Here is a 19,100-nt window from a genome sequence, read left to right on the forward strand (position 1 = left end):
TCTCTCTCAGGACTTCAGCCACACCAACCGTGGAAGGTCACAGCTGCTCTGAGGCTGATGACAATCACAGGGTTCTCTTCAGAAAACCACCCACAGGAGACATGGTCTCCAAACTCAGGTGACATGAATAACCCTGGTTTATTCACAGACATGAGGTGGGCCCCTCACGCTGCCCTCTGCTCTCGATGCCTACCCTGTGTTCCTCCATTGGAACACTCTTGGCCCAGCCCTGGAAGCCTGCCAGGACTTCCAGGTGGACGTCTGAGAGGGGGTAGGAAGTGGCAGTGACCAGCATCCCGTTGGAGCCCCACAGCCCCAGCCCCAACCCCGGCCCCTTCTCACCTCACCTCTTTTTGCCCTATGCTCTGGCCACCCCACAGTGGTGCCAGCTGCTGCAAGCCCTGCCCGGCTACTCGAGGGCCACCCCCCCTCCCTGTGTGCCTGACAGCCACAGCTCACAGGTGGCTCCTCCTGAGACATCGCCTCCAGCAGCCCTGGGACAAGGTGGCTTCTGAGGGCCTAGACCAAGTGGGACAAAGGGAGGACTCGTGCCTCCCAGCCCAGCCGACCCCGAGTGGCTGCAGCTCCCTGAGGCAGGAGGAATAGGAGAGGCAGGGCGGACACAGCATCACTCACAGCCACACTGTGCAACTCAGGTTTAGACCCCTCCCACTGACCGATCAGCATCCCCAGTGCGTGGGAGATGAGGAAGAGGTGCCCCAGAAGGCACCTGGTCCCATGTGTTCACTTTTCACGGGGAGAAATGGGACAGCAAGGTGAACGTGCTCGGCTTGGAGCCCACCGAGGGGCATTACCTTCACGAGGGGGGCCATCAGCCCGGCAGGGAGATCGAAGTAGGGCACGTTGGGGACTAGGCTGGGGTCGTCGTGGTTGATGTGGGGCGGGCCCTGTCGCCGCATGTGGGGGGGCTGCCCGTTGAAGCCGTGGGGAGGAGGGCCGAAGTCGGGGTGCTGGGGCCCAGCCCAGGGCGGGTGCTCATTGATGCCAGGATGAGGCATGCGGTGGCCAGGGTGGTGGTGAGGAGGCCCCATTTCTGCAAAACAGAGACTGTCTCAGGAACGCAGGCCAGTTGGATCTCCCAGGTGACACGTGCTAGAGGGGCGGGGCTCAGTGAGGGGCTAGGAGGTCAACCCCTCCTGGGAGCCTGCCCAGCACCTTCTCTCACTGTTCAAGGCCAGGCATCGAGGCAGAGAGGGACCGGGCTGCAACAGGCACAGCCAAGGGAGCTTGAGGTTGAGAGAAGAGAACCACAAAACCTGAAAACTGCAACGTGACGGCTAAGTTGTGACCCTCTGAATTCATACGCCAAAGTCCTAGCCCCCAGTAGCTCAGGATGTGACTGTAGTTGGAGAATGGGACTTTCAAGACACATGAGTTAAAATGAAGTCATGGTGGTGGGGCCTCATCCAATGTGACTAGTGTCCTTATAAGAAGTGATTCAGACACAGACACGTAGAGAAGCCAGTCACGTATAAGCCAAGGAGACAGGCCTCCAAGACACCAACCCGAACCTGCCAAACCACAACTTCGAACCTCCAGCCCCCAGATCCTTAAGGCCATACATTCTAACTGTTTAAGCCACCCAGGCTCCAGGACTTTATGATGTCAGCCCAAGCCAAAAATAACAGCAATAAATGTGCCAAGCAGTCTCCAAACTGCATTTATAATCAGAAATGTATTTAAAGACAGAAGGGCAGGCGCAGTGGCTCACGCCTGTAATCCCAACACTTTGGGAGGCCAAGGTGAGTGGATCACTTGAGGCCGGAGTTTGAGATCAGCCTGACATGAGGAAACCCTGTCTCTACTAAAAACACAAAAATTAGCTGGGCGTGATGGCGGACGCCTGTAATCCCGGCTACTCAGGAGGCTGAGGTGGAAGAATCACTTGAACCCAGGAGGAGGAGGCTGTAGTGAACAGAGATGGCATCATGCACTCCAGCTGGGGTGACAGAGTGAGACTCAATATCAATCGAACAACAAAAAAATGACAAAACAAAGAAGCCCTAAAAGACTACAAATAAAATAAAATTTAAAAAAGATACTGGGCTTGGTGGCTCACACCTGTGGATCCAGCTACTCCAGAGACTGAGACGGGATGACTGCTTGAGCTAGAGCTTGAGATTAGCCTGGCCAACATAGCAAGACCCCATCTCTATTTAAAATAAAATTAAGAAAAAAATAAAAATGTTTTAAAAAGAAACTCAACAAAACTAGTTTTGTTTTTGTTTTTGAGTCAAGGTCTGTCGTCCAGGGTGAAGTACAGTGGCGTGATCATGGCTCACCGCAACCTCAGCCTTCTGAGCAGCTGGGACCATAAGCACCAGACACCACATGACATTTTTTTTTTTTTTGAGACAGAGTCTTGCTCTGTTGCAGGCTGGAGTGCAGTGGTGCGATCTTAGCTCACTGCACCTCTGCCTCCCGGGTTCAAGCAATTCTCCTGCCTCAGCCTCCTGAGTAGCTGGGATTACAGGGGCAGGCTAATTTTTGTATTTTTAGTAGAGACAAGGTTTCGCCACGTTGGTTAGGCTGGTCTCAAACTCCTGACCTCGTGATCCGCCCTCCTTGGCCTCCCAAAGTGCTGGGATTATAGGCGTGAGTCACCGCACCCAGCGGAAAACTGATGCAAAAAGCAAGCAGTAGCAGAAAAAAGAAGCCCTGTCCAGCCCTCGCCACGCCCACCCAGGGCCAGAACCTTTTTCCTGTCAGATCTATCTCATACGCAGAGGGACAGACAGTGCCTGCAGCTCCTGGCGCGGCTGGGAAGAGGGAATGGGAGTTGCACCTCTGCAGCCAGCCCGGCCTAATCAGTGCAGCAAGGCTGAGTCTGTCCCACTTCCTGAGAACCCGGCAGGGCTCCTCCGATGTCCCACGACACTTTGCCTGTCCCCGCGCACTCACACTTGGGAGCATGCCTGGGCCACAAACAGCGCCACCAGCCTGCCTGTGGGCCTCTCCGCCAGGCCCTCCCCGCACCCGTGCACTCACCGGCAGGGAAGTCCCCCTGGGGGTAGTCGAAGCGGTGGGGATAGGGTGGCCGCTCGAAGGGGTGCCGCGGGGGGAAGTCGTCCTGCATGAAGCGGGGCGGGAAGCGGTTGAAGTTGTGGGGGTGTGGAGGCTGGTTGAACTGCGGGTGCTGCTGGTGGGGTGGGAAGGGCCCCCGGAAGTGCGGAGGGCGCTGCATGCGGAAGGGCGGCTCGCGCTGGCCCCCGCCCCAGGGCGGCTGCTCGTGCTGGCTATTCCAGGGGCCCTCGAACTGGCTGTTCCAGGCTGGGTCGGGCTGGTTGTTCCAGGGTGCGTCGCGCTGGCCGTTCCAGCCGGGGTCGCCACGCTGCTCGCCCCACATGCCCTCGTGGCTGTTGTTCCAGGGCGGGCAGTGGGGCGGGCCGCCCTGGTGGTGCGGGTAGGGCGGCTGCTCTGGCGGCTGCAAGGAAAAGCAGGTGCGTGAGCTCTGCACGGTCTAGGCCCCAGCACCGGTGCTTGGCAGCGTCACAGCACTGTCCCAGACATGGAGGCACTGCCCCGGGCAGTTGGGGCACTGCTGAGGCCTGCAGGGATGCCAGGCACCTGTCCTGGGCCAGAGCCACATGCTGCTGCACAATGACCAGACCCCCAACCCCAACCGCTGCACCCCATCTCAGTCCCGGGGCTGCTTCTGGCCACTGGGGCACACTGCACCCGCACACAGGCCGCGCATGCCACGAGGCCCTCCCCGCTCCCACTACCTAATGCCAGCTCCCTCGCCCACTGGGGATGGTACAGAGGCAGAGCTGGTACTGCTTCTCAGAGCACCGAAGGCACTCACAGGGGGACTCACTCTAACACCCTCTGCCCTGCCTCACTCCCCCCTCCCCAAAAGCCATCTCCTAGGGTCACCTCCCAGATACACTGCTGCCCACACGTCCTTGACTTGGGGTCTGCTTCTGAGAAACTTCAAACCAAGCCAGCCTCTTCCTATAGATTTCAGACGAGGCTCTAACCTTACCAGCTCCTGCTCTGCAGATGTAAAGCTGGGAGGGCAAACTCCAGCTGGGGCTGGGGCAGGGAGGAGCGCACAGGCCAAGGAGAAGGCCCTTGTGTATGCTCACAGTGGGGTGGCTGTGCTGACCCCACTAAGGGGAGGCTGCCTAGGCTGCCACTCTCTCCAGGCTTCCAAGAGAAGCCACAGTGCCAGATATCAAACATCAGGGACTAATTGCTTTTCTTTTTCTTAAATTTGAGACAGAGTCTGGCTCTGTTGCCCAGGCTGGAGCTCAGTGGCGCCATCTCAGCTCACTGCAACCTCCACTCCTGGGTTCAAGCAATTCTCCTGCCTCAGCCCCTCCAGTAGCTAGGATTACAGGCACCCACCACCATGCCTGGCTAATTTTTGTATTTTTAGTAGAGGCGTGGTTTTGCCATGTTGGCCAGGATGGTCTCAAACTTCTGACCTCTAATGATCCACCACCTCAGCCTCCCAGAATGCTGGGACTGCATGAGCCACTGTGCCCAGCCTTGTTTTTTCTTTTCTTCGTTTTTTGAGATGGAGTCTCACTCTATTGCCCAGGCTGGAGTGCAGCGGTGCCATCTGGACTCACTGCAACCTTTGCCTCCCAGGTTCGAGCGATTCTTCTGCATCAGCCTCCTGAGTGGCTGGGATTACAAGCATGCACCACCACACCCACCTAATTTTTGTATTTTCAGTAGAGACAGGGTTTCACCATGTTGGTCAAAATGGTCTTTAACTCTCAACTTCAGGTTATCTGCCCGTCTCGGCCTCCCTTTTTTTTAGAGACAGGGTCTCACTCTGTCACCCAGGCTGCAGTGCGGTGGCATGACTACAGCTCAGTGAAGCCTGGAACTCCTGGCTGAATTGATCCTCCTGCCTCAGACGGCACCACCCTGACAGCTTATTTATTTTTATTCTTTGTAGAGATAGAGTCTTGCTTTGTTGCCCAGGATGGTCCCAAACTCCTAGCCTCAAGCAGTCTTCCCACCTCGAGAAATAACTTATAAACATGTAAGATGCCGCAGGGCCAAGTCGAGCACAGCGGGCTGCTCTACAGGACGCACTGGCCCAGTGGGGACCCTCAGTGAGGGGCACGCCCACTGTCCTGAGCCCAACCATCTGGTCTGTGAAAAGAAGAGTGAGCCTGGGGACACTAAGGGCCTCTGTTTCCACATCCACAAACAGGGACAGGAACTGCTCCCCCAGCAGAGGGTACCTGAAAAACGGCTACCACCATCTGGCTCTCAGCCAGCACTCGGAGGTAGAAGCTGTGTTTATGGGGGTGTCCAGTCTTTTGTGAAGTTCAATTTCATGTCCTGAAGCTGGGGGTGGGAAGGCTCAAAGCCACAACCACCAAGTCTCAGTCCAGAGCCAGTCTCCTTGCCGTCCTTACCCCTGTCCCTGTGGACAGGGAGTCCTCCCTCACCGGGAAGGCCACACTGCAAAGCCAACCAGGCCCTACGGTCAAGGGGGAAAGTGGCACTGGGAAGGCCTGGGGCTGTGCCTCAGTGTTCTAAGTGGACTCAGCACGCTCCAGAGCATTTCCCAGCCATGCTGTGCCTCGGCCAAGGGGTATCTGACCCCAAGCAATGCTACATCTGAGGCCTCCCAGGAGCAAGGTACCTGACACTTCTGACCTCCCCTTTCCTTACAAAAGCACCTTGTTCTTTCCAGGATGACAAAACGCTGACACTCAGCTGAACCTGTTCAAGGACAGGAAAGCTAACATCTGCCGTACCTCACTCCCCTGCACTTGCAGGAAAAGAGGGAACCCAAACCCCCAAAGCTCAGGGAAGAGACGTGAAGACCTGCTGCTCCCCCCGTCCCAGAGCTACAGAAGGCAGGGCTATCTGTCACCAACCCAGCATAAGCTCCACCACAGAATGTCCCTTGGGTTCCCCAGAGAGCCACTTAATGGCCACCGATGAGGAGGCCACCCCGTTAGGCCAAGTATGCCCTATCTGCTCCCACCCCAGGTTCCAATCAATACCTGCTGCTGGCCCCAAGGAGCCACAGGATGAGGCTGGTCAAACCAAGGGGGCTTGTTTGGCGGGATCTGGTCGTGTGGCCCAGGGCCCCGGGGGCCGGCGGCTGCAGGATCCTGGACCCCTCCTGCGGCTTCATACTCTGAAGAGCCAGGCATCTGGATGGGAGGCTTGCTGTCATCTAAATCAGGTGATGGGCAGTTAGAGCAGGCCTGGCAGCAGCAGGAGATGCTGTCTTCTCTCCACACTGCCCCAGAGCCAACCAGGCTACGGCCTTCAGTATGCAGTGAATTATCGCTTCAGAACCCCACTAAAACTGTGACCATCACTGGCCTCCAGGAAGGTAATGGGGAGAGGGGAGGTTCTGACCTTAAACATGACACCCATGTGCCTCTTTCACAGCTTTACCATAAACATGCCTCACGTTTGCCTGCTTGTGCGCTAAGAAATTTCTATCCACACTGAATTTGATTAGACATCTTTTCTGTATCTAATGAAAAGGTCATTTCCCCACAATCTGTTACTAGGTTTTCTATCCTATACCATTCTCATATTCCTGGAACAAATCTTCCTTGGTCAGAATTTAATTTGAAAATCAATAGCCAGGTGCAGTGGCTCACACCTGTAATCCCAGCACTTTGGGAGGCCAAAGCAGGCGCATCACAAAGTGGGAAGTTCAAGACCAGCCTGGCCAACATGGTGAACACGACTCTACTAAAAATATAAAAAATTAGCCAGGAGTGCCGGTAGGTGCCTGTAATCCCACCTACTCAGAGGAGGCTGAGGCAGAAGAATCGCTTGAACCTGGGAGGCAGAGGTTGCAGTGAGCTGAGATCGTGTCCAGACTGGATGACAGAGCAAGACTCTATCTCAAAAAAAAAAAAAAAATCCTTTTCTAGATTTGCCAAGATTTTCTTCAGGTGAGCACTATCTTTGTATTTTTAGTAGAGACGGGGGTTTCACCATGTTACCCAGGCTGGTATCAAACTCCTGGCTCAAACAATCTGCCTGCCTCGGCCTCCCAAAGTGCTGGGATTACAAGTGTGAGCCACTGCACCCGGCCGATTATATTTTCAGTCCGTGCACTGTCCCTGCTGTCTGACACAACAGTTACCCTGGTCTTGTGAATGATCTGGGTACCTTTTCTCTATTCTGTGCTCTAGGAACAGGAAACAGATCTTCTGCTGTTCAGGAATGGGGCAGTTGGAGTTTTACTCTAAAGTTTTACTGGCTAGTGCCTGTAAATGGATGAAAGCATCCACCTAGGAACAGGCGGGAATGATGGAGGGTGGCAGGGTGCTTTCTGACTACACTCAGAGCCCAGCCTCTGGGGGCTGCCTCCTGGGGGTGGGGATTGAGAATCCCTTACCAGGCTGGGTGGTAGGCGGGATGGCAGGGGCAGGTGCTGGGGCCGGGGGCGGGGCAGGCGGCGGGGGCGTGGCCTTGACTTCAGCCTCCATCTGCGGCATCTGGAGTTGCTGCTGCTGTTGCTGCTGCTGCTGCTGCTGCTGCTGCGCCAGGCTGGTGACGAACTCCTCGTGCTGCGTCTTCAGGGTCTGGATCTGCTGCTGGAATGCCAGCTGTACCGGCTGGACCACTGACGAATATTCGTTGATGAGGGTGGCCTGGGAGAGAGAAGAGCACCCATTGCTCAGGACGCAGCTTTGGGGCTCGCTGCCTGGCGCCAGAGAAGAAACACCTGGAAGGCAGCAGAGCCTGGGGGACCTGGGGCAGGCAGACAGTGAAATGCTGCATGAAACAACCAACACAGTTGGGACAATCAGAGTGTGCGTTGGGATCTGGCCAGAGATCTGGGGACGAGGATATTCACTGCAGCATGGTTTACGACTCCCTGATAACTGGAACGAGCAACGACAGCTGTGTCCTGGTCACCGCATGGCCGCTCAGCACATGCTACCCACCAACATTCTGGGACACCCTCCTAGGCTCTGCCTCCCACTCGCATTCGGCACTCAGCAAGAGGGGCTTCCTCACGCTTCCATCATTTAGGAACATGCTTATCACCAGAGCAAATAGGCCACGTGCTGTGACTCCGAAAAGTGTGCCAGCAAGTCAGGGAGACACACCTAAGGCATGGGGCTGGGAAATGTCACCTGGGACTCTGGTTACCACCCACTGGCTATCCCCAGCACAGGCAGGGGACACAGGCTTTCTGGCTTCTGGGACCTGCTGGGGTGGCAGCTGCTGTCCCCACACTTCCAAGCCCTCCTGGGGCACCTTCCCCAGCTCTAGGGTAAGGCATGGGTGGGCAGCTGACACTTACCTGGTACTGGCCAAGCCCCAGGGCTGGGCTCTGTAGTTGCTGAATGATGGAGTCGTCGAAGTAGCCATTTTTCTCCCAGAGCTGTAGGAGCTGAGGGTGGGAGGGGGAGAGGTTGGGTCAGTGGGGAAGAGGGAGGCCTGCGTGTGCTGGTCCCATCCATCCACCCCTGGCCCAGGGCCCACGCACCCGGGCTATCTTTTGCTGCTTGTCTTCCTCCACGGCCAGGAAGCTGGTGCAGTAGATGGGTACTACGACCTTCTGCAGGGCGGCCAGCAGCTCCCGGGCCTGCTTGCGCTGGCTGTGAGGGAGAGACTTTCCGCGCGTCAGGGCCCTGGGGCGGGACCCGGCCACGCGCCCGTTACCATCACGGCTCCAGCCTCAGTGCCCTCTGCCTTCTCGGGATATCGGGCCCCCAACCCGGTGGGGGCGATGGCTGGGCTCCCACAAGAGCTGTGCTGGTGCCTGGGCTCAAGGAAGGGACAGACAGAGAAACAGCAAGCAGGGGAGGGGGAAAATGTGGCCTGGGGCCATTGCGAGCAAAGCCTCTCAGTCCTGTCCCCTTGTTAGGAAATAACCTTCCCTCCTTCCCTCATAGGTGGTGTTGTGGATGAAGGGACTTGGGCCCGGAGAGAGCCCCTGCCTGTGTGCAATGGGTGGGACGGGGCTGCTGCAGAGTTGAGATCTTCTCCTTGTATTTGCTAGGAACAAGGAAACCTTGGTCCAGGCCAGGCCTCTGAGGAGGAGGAGGGAGGATGCCCAGTCCCTCCGGTACCTAGAACGCTTTAGAAGAGTGGCTAGATGCCCTACAGGCAAGACACCAGGCCCATGTCCTCTCAGAGCCCCTGTGCAGCGCTGCACAAGACACTATGCATACCCGCCTGTGAGGCCCCTGCAGCTGTGCATGGAGATGGCTGCCCCCGAGGAGGGATGCGGGACAGGAGGGGAGCAGCTGGAAGCCCCACAACCCCCGGCTGGCTGCAGGGAGCTCGTGGAGCAAAGGCATGGGCCGGGCAGCTGGGAGGACGGGTGAGCAGCACTTGGCTTCAGACAGAGTGGAGCTAGAGAAGCACTTGGCTGGAGAATGCAGGAAACTGCGCATCTGTGCAAGGCGCCCGACTCAGAAGCAGGGAGAAGCGGAGGCATGAGAATGGGCGGAAGGAGAGAAATAGGGACCGAGGTGGGGAGTGAAGAGGCACCCAAGCAGTGCTGCATGTGGTAGATGGGGCAAGACGGGTGCTCAGGGAAGACGAAGCTGGGAACCGTGTCGCTAATCAAGCCACCTGGCAGCCTTGCCTAATGCAGAGGCACATGAGGTGCCCAGCCAAGACTGCTCCCCGTTACGCTCACTAGCAATTCTTGTTTCCTCTTGCATGGGCCTTTGGCCTGGGTTTCCTTTTTTTTTTTTTCTTTTTGCTAACCTTTGTGAGAAGGTCCCAGTGGCCCTGCAGAAGGAATCAGCTGCCCAGCCTGGGAGAGAATGGAGACAGCAACAGTAGGAAGGGGTGGGGGCTGGGTGGGGACAGAGGGCCAGTAGAGGTGGCTCCATTGAGGCCTGAGTCAGAGCTGAAGATGGGGACCCCATAGGAGGGTCCCGATGGCTGAGCAAACTCAGGTGACCGTGTGTGTGTGCGTGCAAATCAGTGACGGGGGCCAGAGACAGGCTAAGAAGGCCGTGGCTGAGAAGGCAACAAGCAGATGCCAATAAGCTGCTCCAGGAGAGCAAGGAGCACAGGAACAGTGGCCTTGAGGAGACAGTAATGTGACAAGTGAGGCTGGGGCCTAGGGGAGAGGACAGGGCACGTGGCTAAAGTGCATGGCCTGCCTAGACCAACTGAGTCCTGCAGACAGAAGCCTAGTGGCTCAGAGACCACACCCGGCCTCTCTGGACAAGTGCCTCCAGTCTCGAGACAGGCCAAGCCAAACTACTGATTGGAGCAAGCGGCCACCCAGGCGGGGGCAAGGAGGAGCATGAGGAGGTGGCGCCCTGGGCACGGGGCAGCGGTGCTCACCAGTGGTGCAGCACGTCGTTGATCAGGTAGATGAGGTGCAGCCGCAGCTCGAAGTGTGCCCCGTCAGCTGTGATGCGGTTCCGGAGGTGGCCGGCCATCAGCTCGCAGTGCGGCGGGGACTTGGCATTGCTGAACATCCAGTTCTTCCCAGCCTGCAACAACCGAGCCGACGAGTGAGCAGGGCTACGGCTCCCCCAGGCACCCACTGCACCCAAGTGCATCACCATCAGCCCAGGGAAGGGCATACCATGAAGGTGAGGGGCACAGGGTCCCAAAGCCTCAGGAGGTGCTCAAGGCGGGAGGGAAAGGCACCCATTGGAGCAGCCCTTAGCCAGGACTGGCTTCAGGGTGCCCTGCCTCAGGGCGGGACCATTGGGATGCAGGGCTCTGGAACACCCTGGCCCCTCACCGAGATGGCATCCTTGGTGCATGTGTCGATGATGGGCTGCAGCAGGTTGTCAAACTCGTTCATGTCCAGCTGGGTCTCCTCCAGGAGCTTCTGCATCTGCTGCTCCACCGCGTGGGCCACGGCTGCTGTCACTTGCTCCTGGGGTGGGGGTCAGTAGGGCCAAGAGTGCAAGAGGATGGACCCACAGCCTGAGCCTCCTTGCCTGGCCCAGCAGGGGTGGGACAGGGACATGGTGGGGATGCCTGTACTCTGGGCTGCGCTGGCTAAGGGCTCCCTTGCTTGTCCCCAGCACGAGGAGATTCTCTCTCTCATGCCTGCATGAATCTGTGACAGTCCTTCCTGGAATAGGCAGGGTACTGCCAGGACACACCAGGAGACAATACTTGCTCTCCAGACAACCGAGGAAAACACCGCAGCCCAGAGGAGCAAACCACCTCTGCAAACAAACTCAACAAAAAGCAGAAGGCAGGCGCGTGGCTCATGCCTGGAATCCCAGCATGTTGGGAGGCTGAGTCGGGAGGATCACTTCAGCCCAGGAGTTCCAGACCAGCTGGGCAATGTAGCGAGACCTCAGCTCTATAAAAAATAATAATACAAATTAGTCCAGCATGGTAGTATGCGCCTGTGTTCCCAACTACGTGGGAGGCTGAGGTGGGATCACCGGAGCCCAGGAGTTCAAGGTTACAGTGAGCTGTGATTGTGCTTCTGCACTCCAGCCTGAGTGAGAGCAAGACCTTGTCTCTAACAAAACAAAAACAAAAACAAAAAACAAGAAAAACAAGGGATGGCGTGAACAGGCAGTAGAGAGGACACACTCATGGCCTCTAGTGAAGCAAGAAGGGGCAATCTCATACCTCATCAGGAAATGCAGGTTAAAGTCTAACTGGTAAAAATGGAGTGGCTGTTGAGTACCAGTGGTTAAGTTCAGGGCTGGTCAAGACCAACCTCTCAGTCCATGATGAGCTCTGGGCAGAAGCTGAGAATGAGCATTCCGGAACTTTCTTTTTTTTCTGCTTCTGAGATGCAGTGTCACTCAGGCTGGAGTGCAGGGGCACAATCTTGGCTCTCTGTAACCTCCACCTCCTGGGTTCAAGCAATTCTCCTGACTCAGCCTCCAAAGTAGCTGGGGCTACAGGCATCCACCACTGCACCCGGCTTATTTTTGTACTTTTAGTAGAGATGGGGTTTCACCATATTGGCCAGGCTGGTGTTGAACTCCTGAACTTGTGATTTGCCCCTCAGCCTCCCAAAGTACTGGGATTACAGGTGTGAGCCACTTCGCCCAGCTGGAACTTACTGAGAGCAATATGTCAGTGTGATTTTACGCCCTGAACCTAGTACTAAGTGCGGGGCTGGCACTTTGGAGGTTTGGTATGCTTTTTCCCCCAAGACCGAGTCTTGCTTTGTCACCCAGGCTGGAGTGCAGTGGTGCGATCTCAGCTCACTGCAACCTCTGCCTCTGAGTTCAAGCAATTCTCCAGCCTCAGTGTCCTGAGTAGCTGGGATCACAGGCATGTGTCATCACGCCCAGCTAATTTTTGTATTTTTAGTAGAGATGGGGTTTCGCCATGTTGGCCAAGCTGGTCTCGAACTCCTGACCTCAGGTGATCTGCCTGCCTTGGCCTCTGAAAGTGCTGGGATTAAAGATGTGAGCCACTGTGCCCAGCCAATGCACCTGTATTCTATTTGGCAAAAATTACTGAACTGTTGAACCAGGAGAAAAGGGTCTTTCCGGCTGGGTGGATCACCTGAGGAGTTTGAGACCAGCCTGGCCAACATGGTGAAAACCCACCTCTACTAAAAATAGAAAAATCAGCCAAGTGTGGTGGTGCACACCTGTAATCCCAGCTACTTGGGAGGCTGAGGCAGGAGAACTGCTTGAACCCAGGAGATGGAGGCTGCAGTGAGCTGAGACGGCACCAGTGCATTCCAGCCTGGGCGACAGAACAAGACTCCATCTTAAAAAAAAAAAAAGGGTCCTTCCCCAACCAACAACTCCAGCTGACGATCTGGCTACTGCGTGGTGGGGCCAATGACAGGCACTGGAGGCCATCTGGCCCCAGGGTGATGGGTGCACGCAGGTCCAGTGGCTTCACTGAGATGAGAAATAGCCTCCATGTCTGGTGTCAGGGCTGGGGGTGACAGTGGCTGGCATGCATCTAGCCCTGTGTGGCCAAGTGGGTGCCATCCTCAGTGGTACCTGTTATTCATTCCCATGGGCACACGCAAAAAGAGAGGCACGGGGGAGCGGCAGGTGCCTGGCTGAGTGGGGGGCAGGCCCGTACCTGTCTCAGCGCCAGCAGGTGCTGCTCCTGCTGCTGGAGGTTCCACTGGCTCTGCTGGATGAGCTCGTCCATGGACGGTGCACCCTGGGTGGGCGGGATGGGCGCAGCAGGGGCCAGCGGGGGCTGTGGCAGGGGCGGCATGGTGGCAGCTGGCTCCAGCTCAGGGGTCTGCTGCTTGCAGATGACTGGAGGGAGAGGAGGAGGGGGCCCCCATGAGGACATGGATGGGGGTCCAGGTGTCCCCTTGGCCACTTCTTAGCCACAGGGGCCTCCCCTCCCCAGGGACTCACCATCCATGAGGGCTTGTGCACAGCCAGGTGCCCACGCAGGCCCAGCTCCTCTCTCTTGGGCCCTGCCCCCTCCTCACAGGACCCCAGCCCTGGCTTTCCACCTTTGGGTTGTCCCCTCCTCAGGGAATCTAGGAAGTCCCTTTGCCCCTCTTTTGCCAGCACCGTCCAGTCCGTCCCCAGTGTCCTTCCAGTGCACAAGGCCCCACCTGATGCTGAGCCCCAGCCTCAGCACCTCTCATCCCCGATCACCTTGGCCACTTGCTGACCTCTGCCACTGTCCCCCAGTCCATCCACTGACTGTCACGACATCGCAGCCACCAGGCCTCTGCACATCTGGCCAGAAAGCCACGAAGCTGCACCCCGAGTGCACGTTGGTCCCCACCCCCCACACCTGCCCCGCCCTGCTTCTACTGACCCACACTGGAGTGCAGTAGCTAATCACAGGTGTGATCTTACTACTGTTCAGCACAGACTTTTGACCTGCTCTGGTTCACCCCTCCTTAGGCAACTTGGTGGCCCCCACTCCCGGGAGGTCACCATATTGATGCCGAACTTAGCGCAGACACCCGATCAGCATAGCGCACCACAGCCCCAAACTCCTGGGCTCAAGCGATCCTCCAGCCTCAGCCTCCCAAGTAGCTGCGACTACAGACACGCGCCACCGCGTCCGGCCCTTCTACTGACTCTTTGCTTCTCCAGCCTTTGGGGACAGAGACCCCCAGCATTCAAGGGTGCATCCAGTTGGAGGCAGCAGTGAGAGACACCCATTCTGCCAGCAGGAGCCTGGGTGCAGATCCCAACTCCGGCCAGATGGGGCGGGTGGTGAGGTCTCTAAGGAAAGGACCCTCCTCATAAGGAAGCCCTGGACAAGATGCCCCGCCTCCCTCTCTGTCCTGGGGCTGCCTGGTCTGAACGTGACTATGTACCCCTGGAGCCCTCCTGAGCCTCTTGGACAAAGCCAAAGATAAGGGAGGTGGGGCAAAGGGTGGAAGGTGTCGCCCACAGCCCCTCACTGGACGCTCAAGTCAAGTCCTAGGGCTGTGCCATCCAGTTTGTGCATCCATGGGCACCCTACATGATGACTTGTGACTTCTTCTTTTGTTTTTTTTGAGACAGAGTCTTGCTCTGTCGTGCAGACTGGAGTGCAGTGGCTCAATCTCAGCTCACTGCCACCTCTGCCTAATGTGCTGCCACGCCTGGCTAATTTTTGTATTTTTAGTAGAGATGGGGTTTCCCTATGTTGGCCAGGCTGGTCTCAAACTCCTCCTAACCTCGTAATCCACCCACCTTGGCCTCACAAAGTGCTGGGATTACAGGCGTGACCTATCACACTCGCTGGACCCCTGACTTCTGCACTGAATCCCACCCCACCCATCGCCCAGGGGACACTACTTCCGGACATTTCTTCGCTCTCTCATTTCTGCGACTCCTCGCTCTTTACAGGCCTTTTGCCAGGTATGATGGCTCACGCCTGTAATCCCAGCACTTTGGGAGGCTGAGGCGGGTGGATCACCTGAGATCAGGAGTTCAAGACTAGCTTAGCCAACATGGCGAAACCCTGTCTCTATACTAATAATGCAAAAAATTAGGCAGGCGTGGTGGTGGGTGCCAGTAATCCCAGCTATTTGAGAGGCTGAGGCAAGAGAATCACTTGAGCCCAGGAAGTGGAGGTTGCAGTGAGCTGAGATGGTGCCACTGTACTTCAGCCTGGGTGACTCCCTCTCAAACACACACGTCAGAATATTCTGGGTTGAAACCTCTCCCTTCACCCCACGACCCTCTCTAAACAACTTCTCAGCCAAGACTTACTCTAGATCTTCACTTCCCCTTTATCTCAGCCTGGCAGCTGCCTGCCACTCCCCGCCCCAGGCAGCTGAGGACACCCTCACTCAGCCCCACGGGCCTGTCACCGGGCCTTGTCTCCATTGGCATCCATGTGGCCGCCCCCTCAGTCCCTTCTTCCACCTTTTCCTCCTTTACCAACCTCTCTCCTTTTGGATCCTTAGATGCCAGGGTATACAGCCTGTGTTCCGAGCCCGTCCTCCGCTCTATGCAACCCCGAGGGGAATATGAGCTATTCACTCGCGCGGCTGCAATTGCCACCTGCATGGCATGATTTCTAAATCCATCATCTCCATTCCAGATTCTGCAAACTTTGGCCCACTGGGTTTCCACAGGGCCTGTGCTTCCTCTTGCCCCATGTACCGATGTCCCCTTCTGTGCTCCCCACACCATGGCTGGCACCACCATCCACCCAGAAATCCAGGCCAGAAGGCTCATGTGCTTCCCACTGATGAGCCGAAAGGTATGAAGGCGACCTCCTAGACCATGCTCCAATCAGTCTGTGTCACTGCTGCCACCACCACGGCTCCACTGTCACCCGCGTCACCCCAGAACCAGTCTTCCTGTGTCATATCCCACCCCTCTACCTCTTTTCAACAAGGCATTCACGGTACTGCCACTTAAGGAGTGGTCTCTGGGCTACCCAGAGGTGACAGACGGTTATGGAACCAGTAAGTGAGCGTTTCCAAATCTTTCTAGCAATGTGACGGTTCACGGTCCACATTGTTACTATGCTTTGCAAAAGTTTTGGTCCAGGACAGGTTAGAAACTTAAAAAAAAAAACAAAACCCCCAAACTGGTCCTTCACCGCAGTTCGAAAAGCTCCATTCTAGAAGAGCTGAAGCCCAGTCTTTAAGGAGCGGGGTGCAGGGCTGACTGTGCTGTGGCTAACCCAGCCTCAGAACACGGACTAAAACCCTCCACGCGTCTCCCCCACGCTTCCAGGATATACTCCTAACTCCCTCACAAGCAAGGCCCCCAACTCCTCCCCAAGCCAAGCCCTCTGCACCCTCACCTCTAGCCACTTCAAGAACCCCTCCTACTCTGGGCTTTAGCCACCTTGAGCTCTGGGTCCCTCATTCCCTCCAAGGGCTCCTTCCTCAGCCCAAAACACTTTTCTCCCTTCGCTTTCACCTGGCCAACCCCGACACACCCTTCAGAAGTAGCCAAGATATCATCACCCCCAGAAAGCACTTCCTGGCCTCAATCTTCCTGGGCTATAAGCACCCTCTCCTTCCCTATAATGGCACCAACTTTCAAGTGGCCCTGATTTTTGACCCCCAGTGCGGGAAGGGTGGAAGTGCCCCCCCCCCCCATAAAGGGAAAGCAGCCCTCCACTCATAGTCATCCAAGCCAAAGCATTATCTGATCTGAGGTGTCTTCCTCCACTGTTCATCATGCCATCAGGTCGTCAATATCCACCTGGCGCCCAAGTTCAGGGATTCTACCCCTTCACCTGACCTGTCCGGCACGCTCACTCCCTCAGATTCAACCCTCTGACTTAATTCAGACCCTACCATCTCTCACCTGAGCAACTGCCCTGTTCCTTCCCCTGCAGGCCTCACTGGTCCCCAGGCCCGCCCCTTTAGTCTTTCCTCTACCACCGGCCACACAAACCCAACCCACTCCCTCCCTTGTTTAAAACTCTCTTGTGGCTTCCTGATGCCTTTAGAAATGGTTTTAAACTTGCTGTGCTGGGGCTAAGGAAAGACTGCACTAGGAACACACAGCACAAACAATATTTTGCTTAAGATTTCAGGCAGCTGACGCCATCCAAATCTCAAACCTAAACACGCATCAGAAAAACCCCTGGATTGAGTGAGAAAACCCAAACTTTCCCCTGGCATTTAACACTCCAGATCAAACTCTTCCCCCATACAGTCACATTCTTTTCTGTTTTTTTTTTTTTTTTCCCCTGAGATAGAGTCTCACTCTGTCGCCCAGGCTGGAGCACAGTGGTGCAACCTCAGCTCACTGGAACCTCCGCCTCCCAGCTTCAAGCGATTCTCCTATCTCAGCCTCCCGAGTAGCTAAGACTACAGGCTACACCACCATGCCCAGCTAATTTCTGTATTTTTAGTAGAGACGAGGTTTCACCGTGTTTGTTGAGGACACTGCACCTGTGCAATGTCTTACTTTGTCAGCCTTTCAAGCTTTTTTTTTTGAGACGGAGCCTCCCTCTGTCTCCCAGGCTGGAGTGCTAAGGCACGATGTTGGCTCACTGCAACCTCCGCCTCCCAGGTTCAATCGATTCTCCAGCCTCCCAAGTAGCTGGGACTACAGGTGCCCACAACCACGCCCAACTAATTTTTTTTTTTTTTTTTTTGTATTTTTACTAAAGACAGGGTTTCAGCATGTTGGCCAAGCTGGTATTGAACTCCTGATCTCAAGTAATCTGCCCGCCTCAGCCTCCCAAAGTGCTGAGATTACAGGCATGAGCCACGCACCCGGCCTCCTTTCAAGCTTTTTAATCGAACACCGACTATGTGTTATGTACTAAAGCACAATGACCTAAACAAGGTCTGTTTGGCCTTGGGGAGCATGTAGTTCAGGGGACAACCACCTCTCAATGTTCTTCTACCTGGCAAACTCCTACTATTCATTTAAACAATGTATCTAGAGACTGGTAGTTGGGTACTGAACATAACAGATGTGATGTCTGTCCTGAGCAGCCACAACACCTGGTGACTATCCATTATTCCAAGGCCAGCTCTGCTTCCTAACCTCACCTTAACCTTTTTGAAAGGACTGGAATCCTGTAGCCCAACTGAACGAACATTAATAAACTCTTGCCAAAAACTAAATTATCAGCGGGATAATTCTTTTGGATTTGTGCTGCAGGCATCTGAAATGCACAAAAGCCTTGCTGGACCCACAGAGAGCCCACAAAGGTGGCTGGACAGTGCCTGTCCCATGGGTTCCCATCGGTCTCTATCCTTTCCTCCCTAGAAAAGACTCCAATAGTCACGCTACTCCTGCTGATCGCAGTCCTCAGTCTGCAAAGCGATAGTAACATCCCTGATCCGGAGCCCAGGAGAAGGATCGATAACCTCGTTGTTCTCCATTACAGTCGGACCCGGCAGCCGCTCTATGCAAGGCCATAGAAACAGCGGAACAGGAATCGTGGGGACCGAGCTGCTCCACTTTAGAGACAGTAAGCGACCCGAATGAAAGAAGAGGTTTGTGGCAGAGCCGGGACTGGAATCCGAGAAAGGAAGCGCTCGATGAGGCTGCCTGAATGCCAGAAGAGACTTACGCTGCTGCTGCTCCAGCGCCAGCTTGCACTTGTAGTAACTGTAGAACTCGCCTCCGAACAGAAACGAGAATTTGGGATTGTCCTTCTGCTTCTCCATCGTCATCTTCTCAAACTCGGGCCCATTGCGAGCCACGAACTGGGCGAGCTTGTCGATGACATTTCGAAGCTCCTGGTCTGGAGAACGGAGAAAAGGCCACGCGGGGCGGCGTGAGCGAGAACTGCACAAAGCTAGGGGCCCCAGCGCCCCAGCCCCGGTCCGCCGTGCCTAGGACCCTAAGGGTGGGCCCCGAAAAAGCCGCCCTTGGACGGGTCCCGATAGGGGCCACAAGCTCGCCGGGAATGCGGGGACTCACAGGTGAGGCCGCAGGCGTAGCCGCGAGGCCGAGCCCCGCCCCCTCCCAGACCCGGGGACCCCGGGAGGCGGAACCGGCTAACAGGAGGTTCCGGGGAGAGAGAAACGGTCTCTCGGCCGGTCTGGGTCTCACCATCGGGAGGCAGCGGCATCTCCATGGCTCCGGCCGCGGGGAACGTCCTCCGGCGTCTCACGATCGACCACCAGCGCCGTCTGCGGAAGCCGGCCGGAAGTGGCGCGAGAGAGCCGTTTACAGCGGGCTTCTAGGGCTGCTTCCGCTCTCCACTTACGGCCGTTGCTGGGAAACTCCGGAAGTAAGAGCTGAAGACAGGCGGGAAGATGCCGCGGGAGGCCTGGCGCGCGGGCGGGGCTAGCGAGG

The 19,100-nt window shown here is 56.3% G+C and overlaps 1 protein-coding gene across 2 annotated transcripts in view; it reads right to left on the reverse strand.

The window, feature by feature from the left end:
- The window catches only part of CHERP (calcium homeostasis endoplasmic reticulum protein), a 22,714-nt gene extending 3,769 nt beyond the window's left edge, over positions 1 to 18,945 (reverse strand). Inside the window, exons 1-11 of one of the 2 annotated variants that reach the window (XM_035287123.3) lie at positions 18,855 to 18,945; positions 18,370 to 18,543; positions 12,982 to 13,166; positions 10,697 to 10,834; positions 10,288 to 10,439; positions 8,465 to 8,576; positions 8,279 to 8,368; positions 7,364 to 7,619; positions 6,000 to 6,175; positions 3,010 to 3,445; positions 816 to 1,054 (exon numbers count right to left, since the gene is read on the reverse strand). In XM_035287123.3, the coding sequence (XP_035143014.2) occupies positions 816 to 1,054; positions 3,010 to 3,445; positions 6,000 to 6,175; positions 7,364 to 7,619; positions 8,279 to 8,368; positions 8,465 to 8,576; positions 10,288 to 10,439; positions 10,697 to 10,834; positions 12,982 to 13,166; positions 18,370 to 18,543; positions 18,855 to 18,879 (1,983 nt within the window). In that variant the 5' untranslated portion in view covers positions 18,880 to 18,945. Of the gene's footprint in view, positions 1 to 815; positions 1,055 to 3,009; positions 3,446 to 5,999; positions 6,176 to 7,363; positions 7,620 to 8,278; positions 8,369 to 8,464; positions 8,610 to 10,287; positions 10,440 to 10,696; positions 10,835 to 12,981; positions 13,167 to 18,369; positions 18,544 to 18,854 lie in introns of both variants that reach the window. The other variant, XM_035287122.3, reaches the window with a different exon arrangement.
- Positions 18,946 to 19,100: the final 155 nt, after the last annotated feature.

The sequence above is a fragment of the Callithrix jacchus genome, chromosome 22 (assembly GCF_049354715.1).
Source record: "Callithrix jacchus isolate 240 chromosome 22, calJac240_pri, whole genome shotgun sequence".
NCBI classification, from domain to species: domain Eukaryota; kingdom Metazoa; phylum Chordata; class Mammalia; order Primates; family Cebidae; genus Callithrix; species Callithrix jacchus.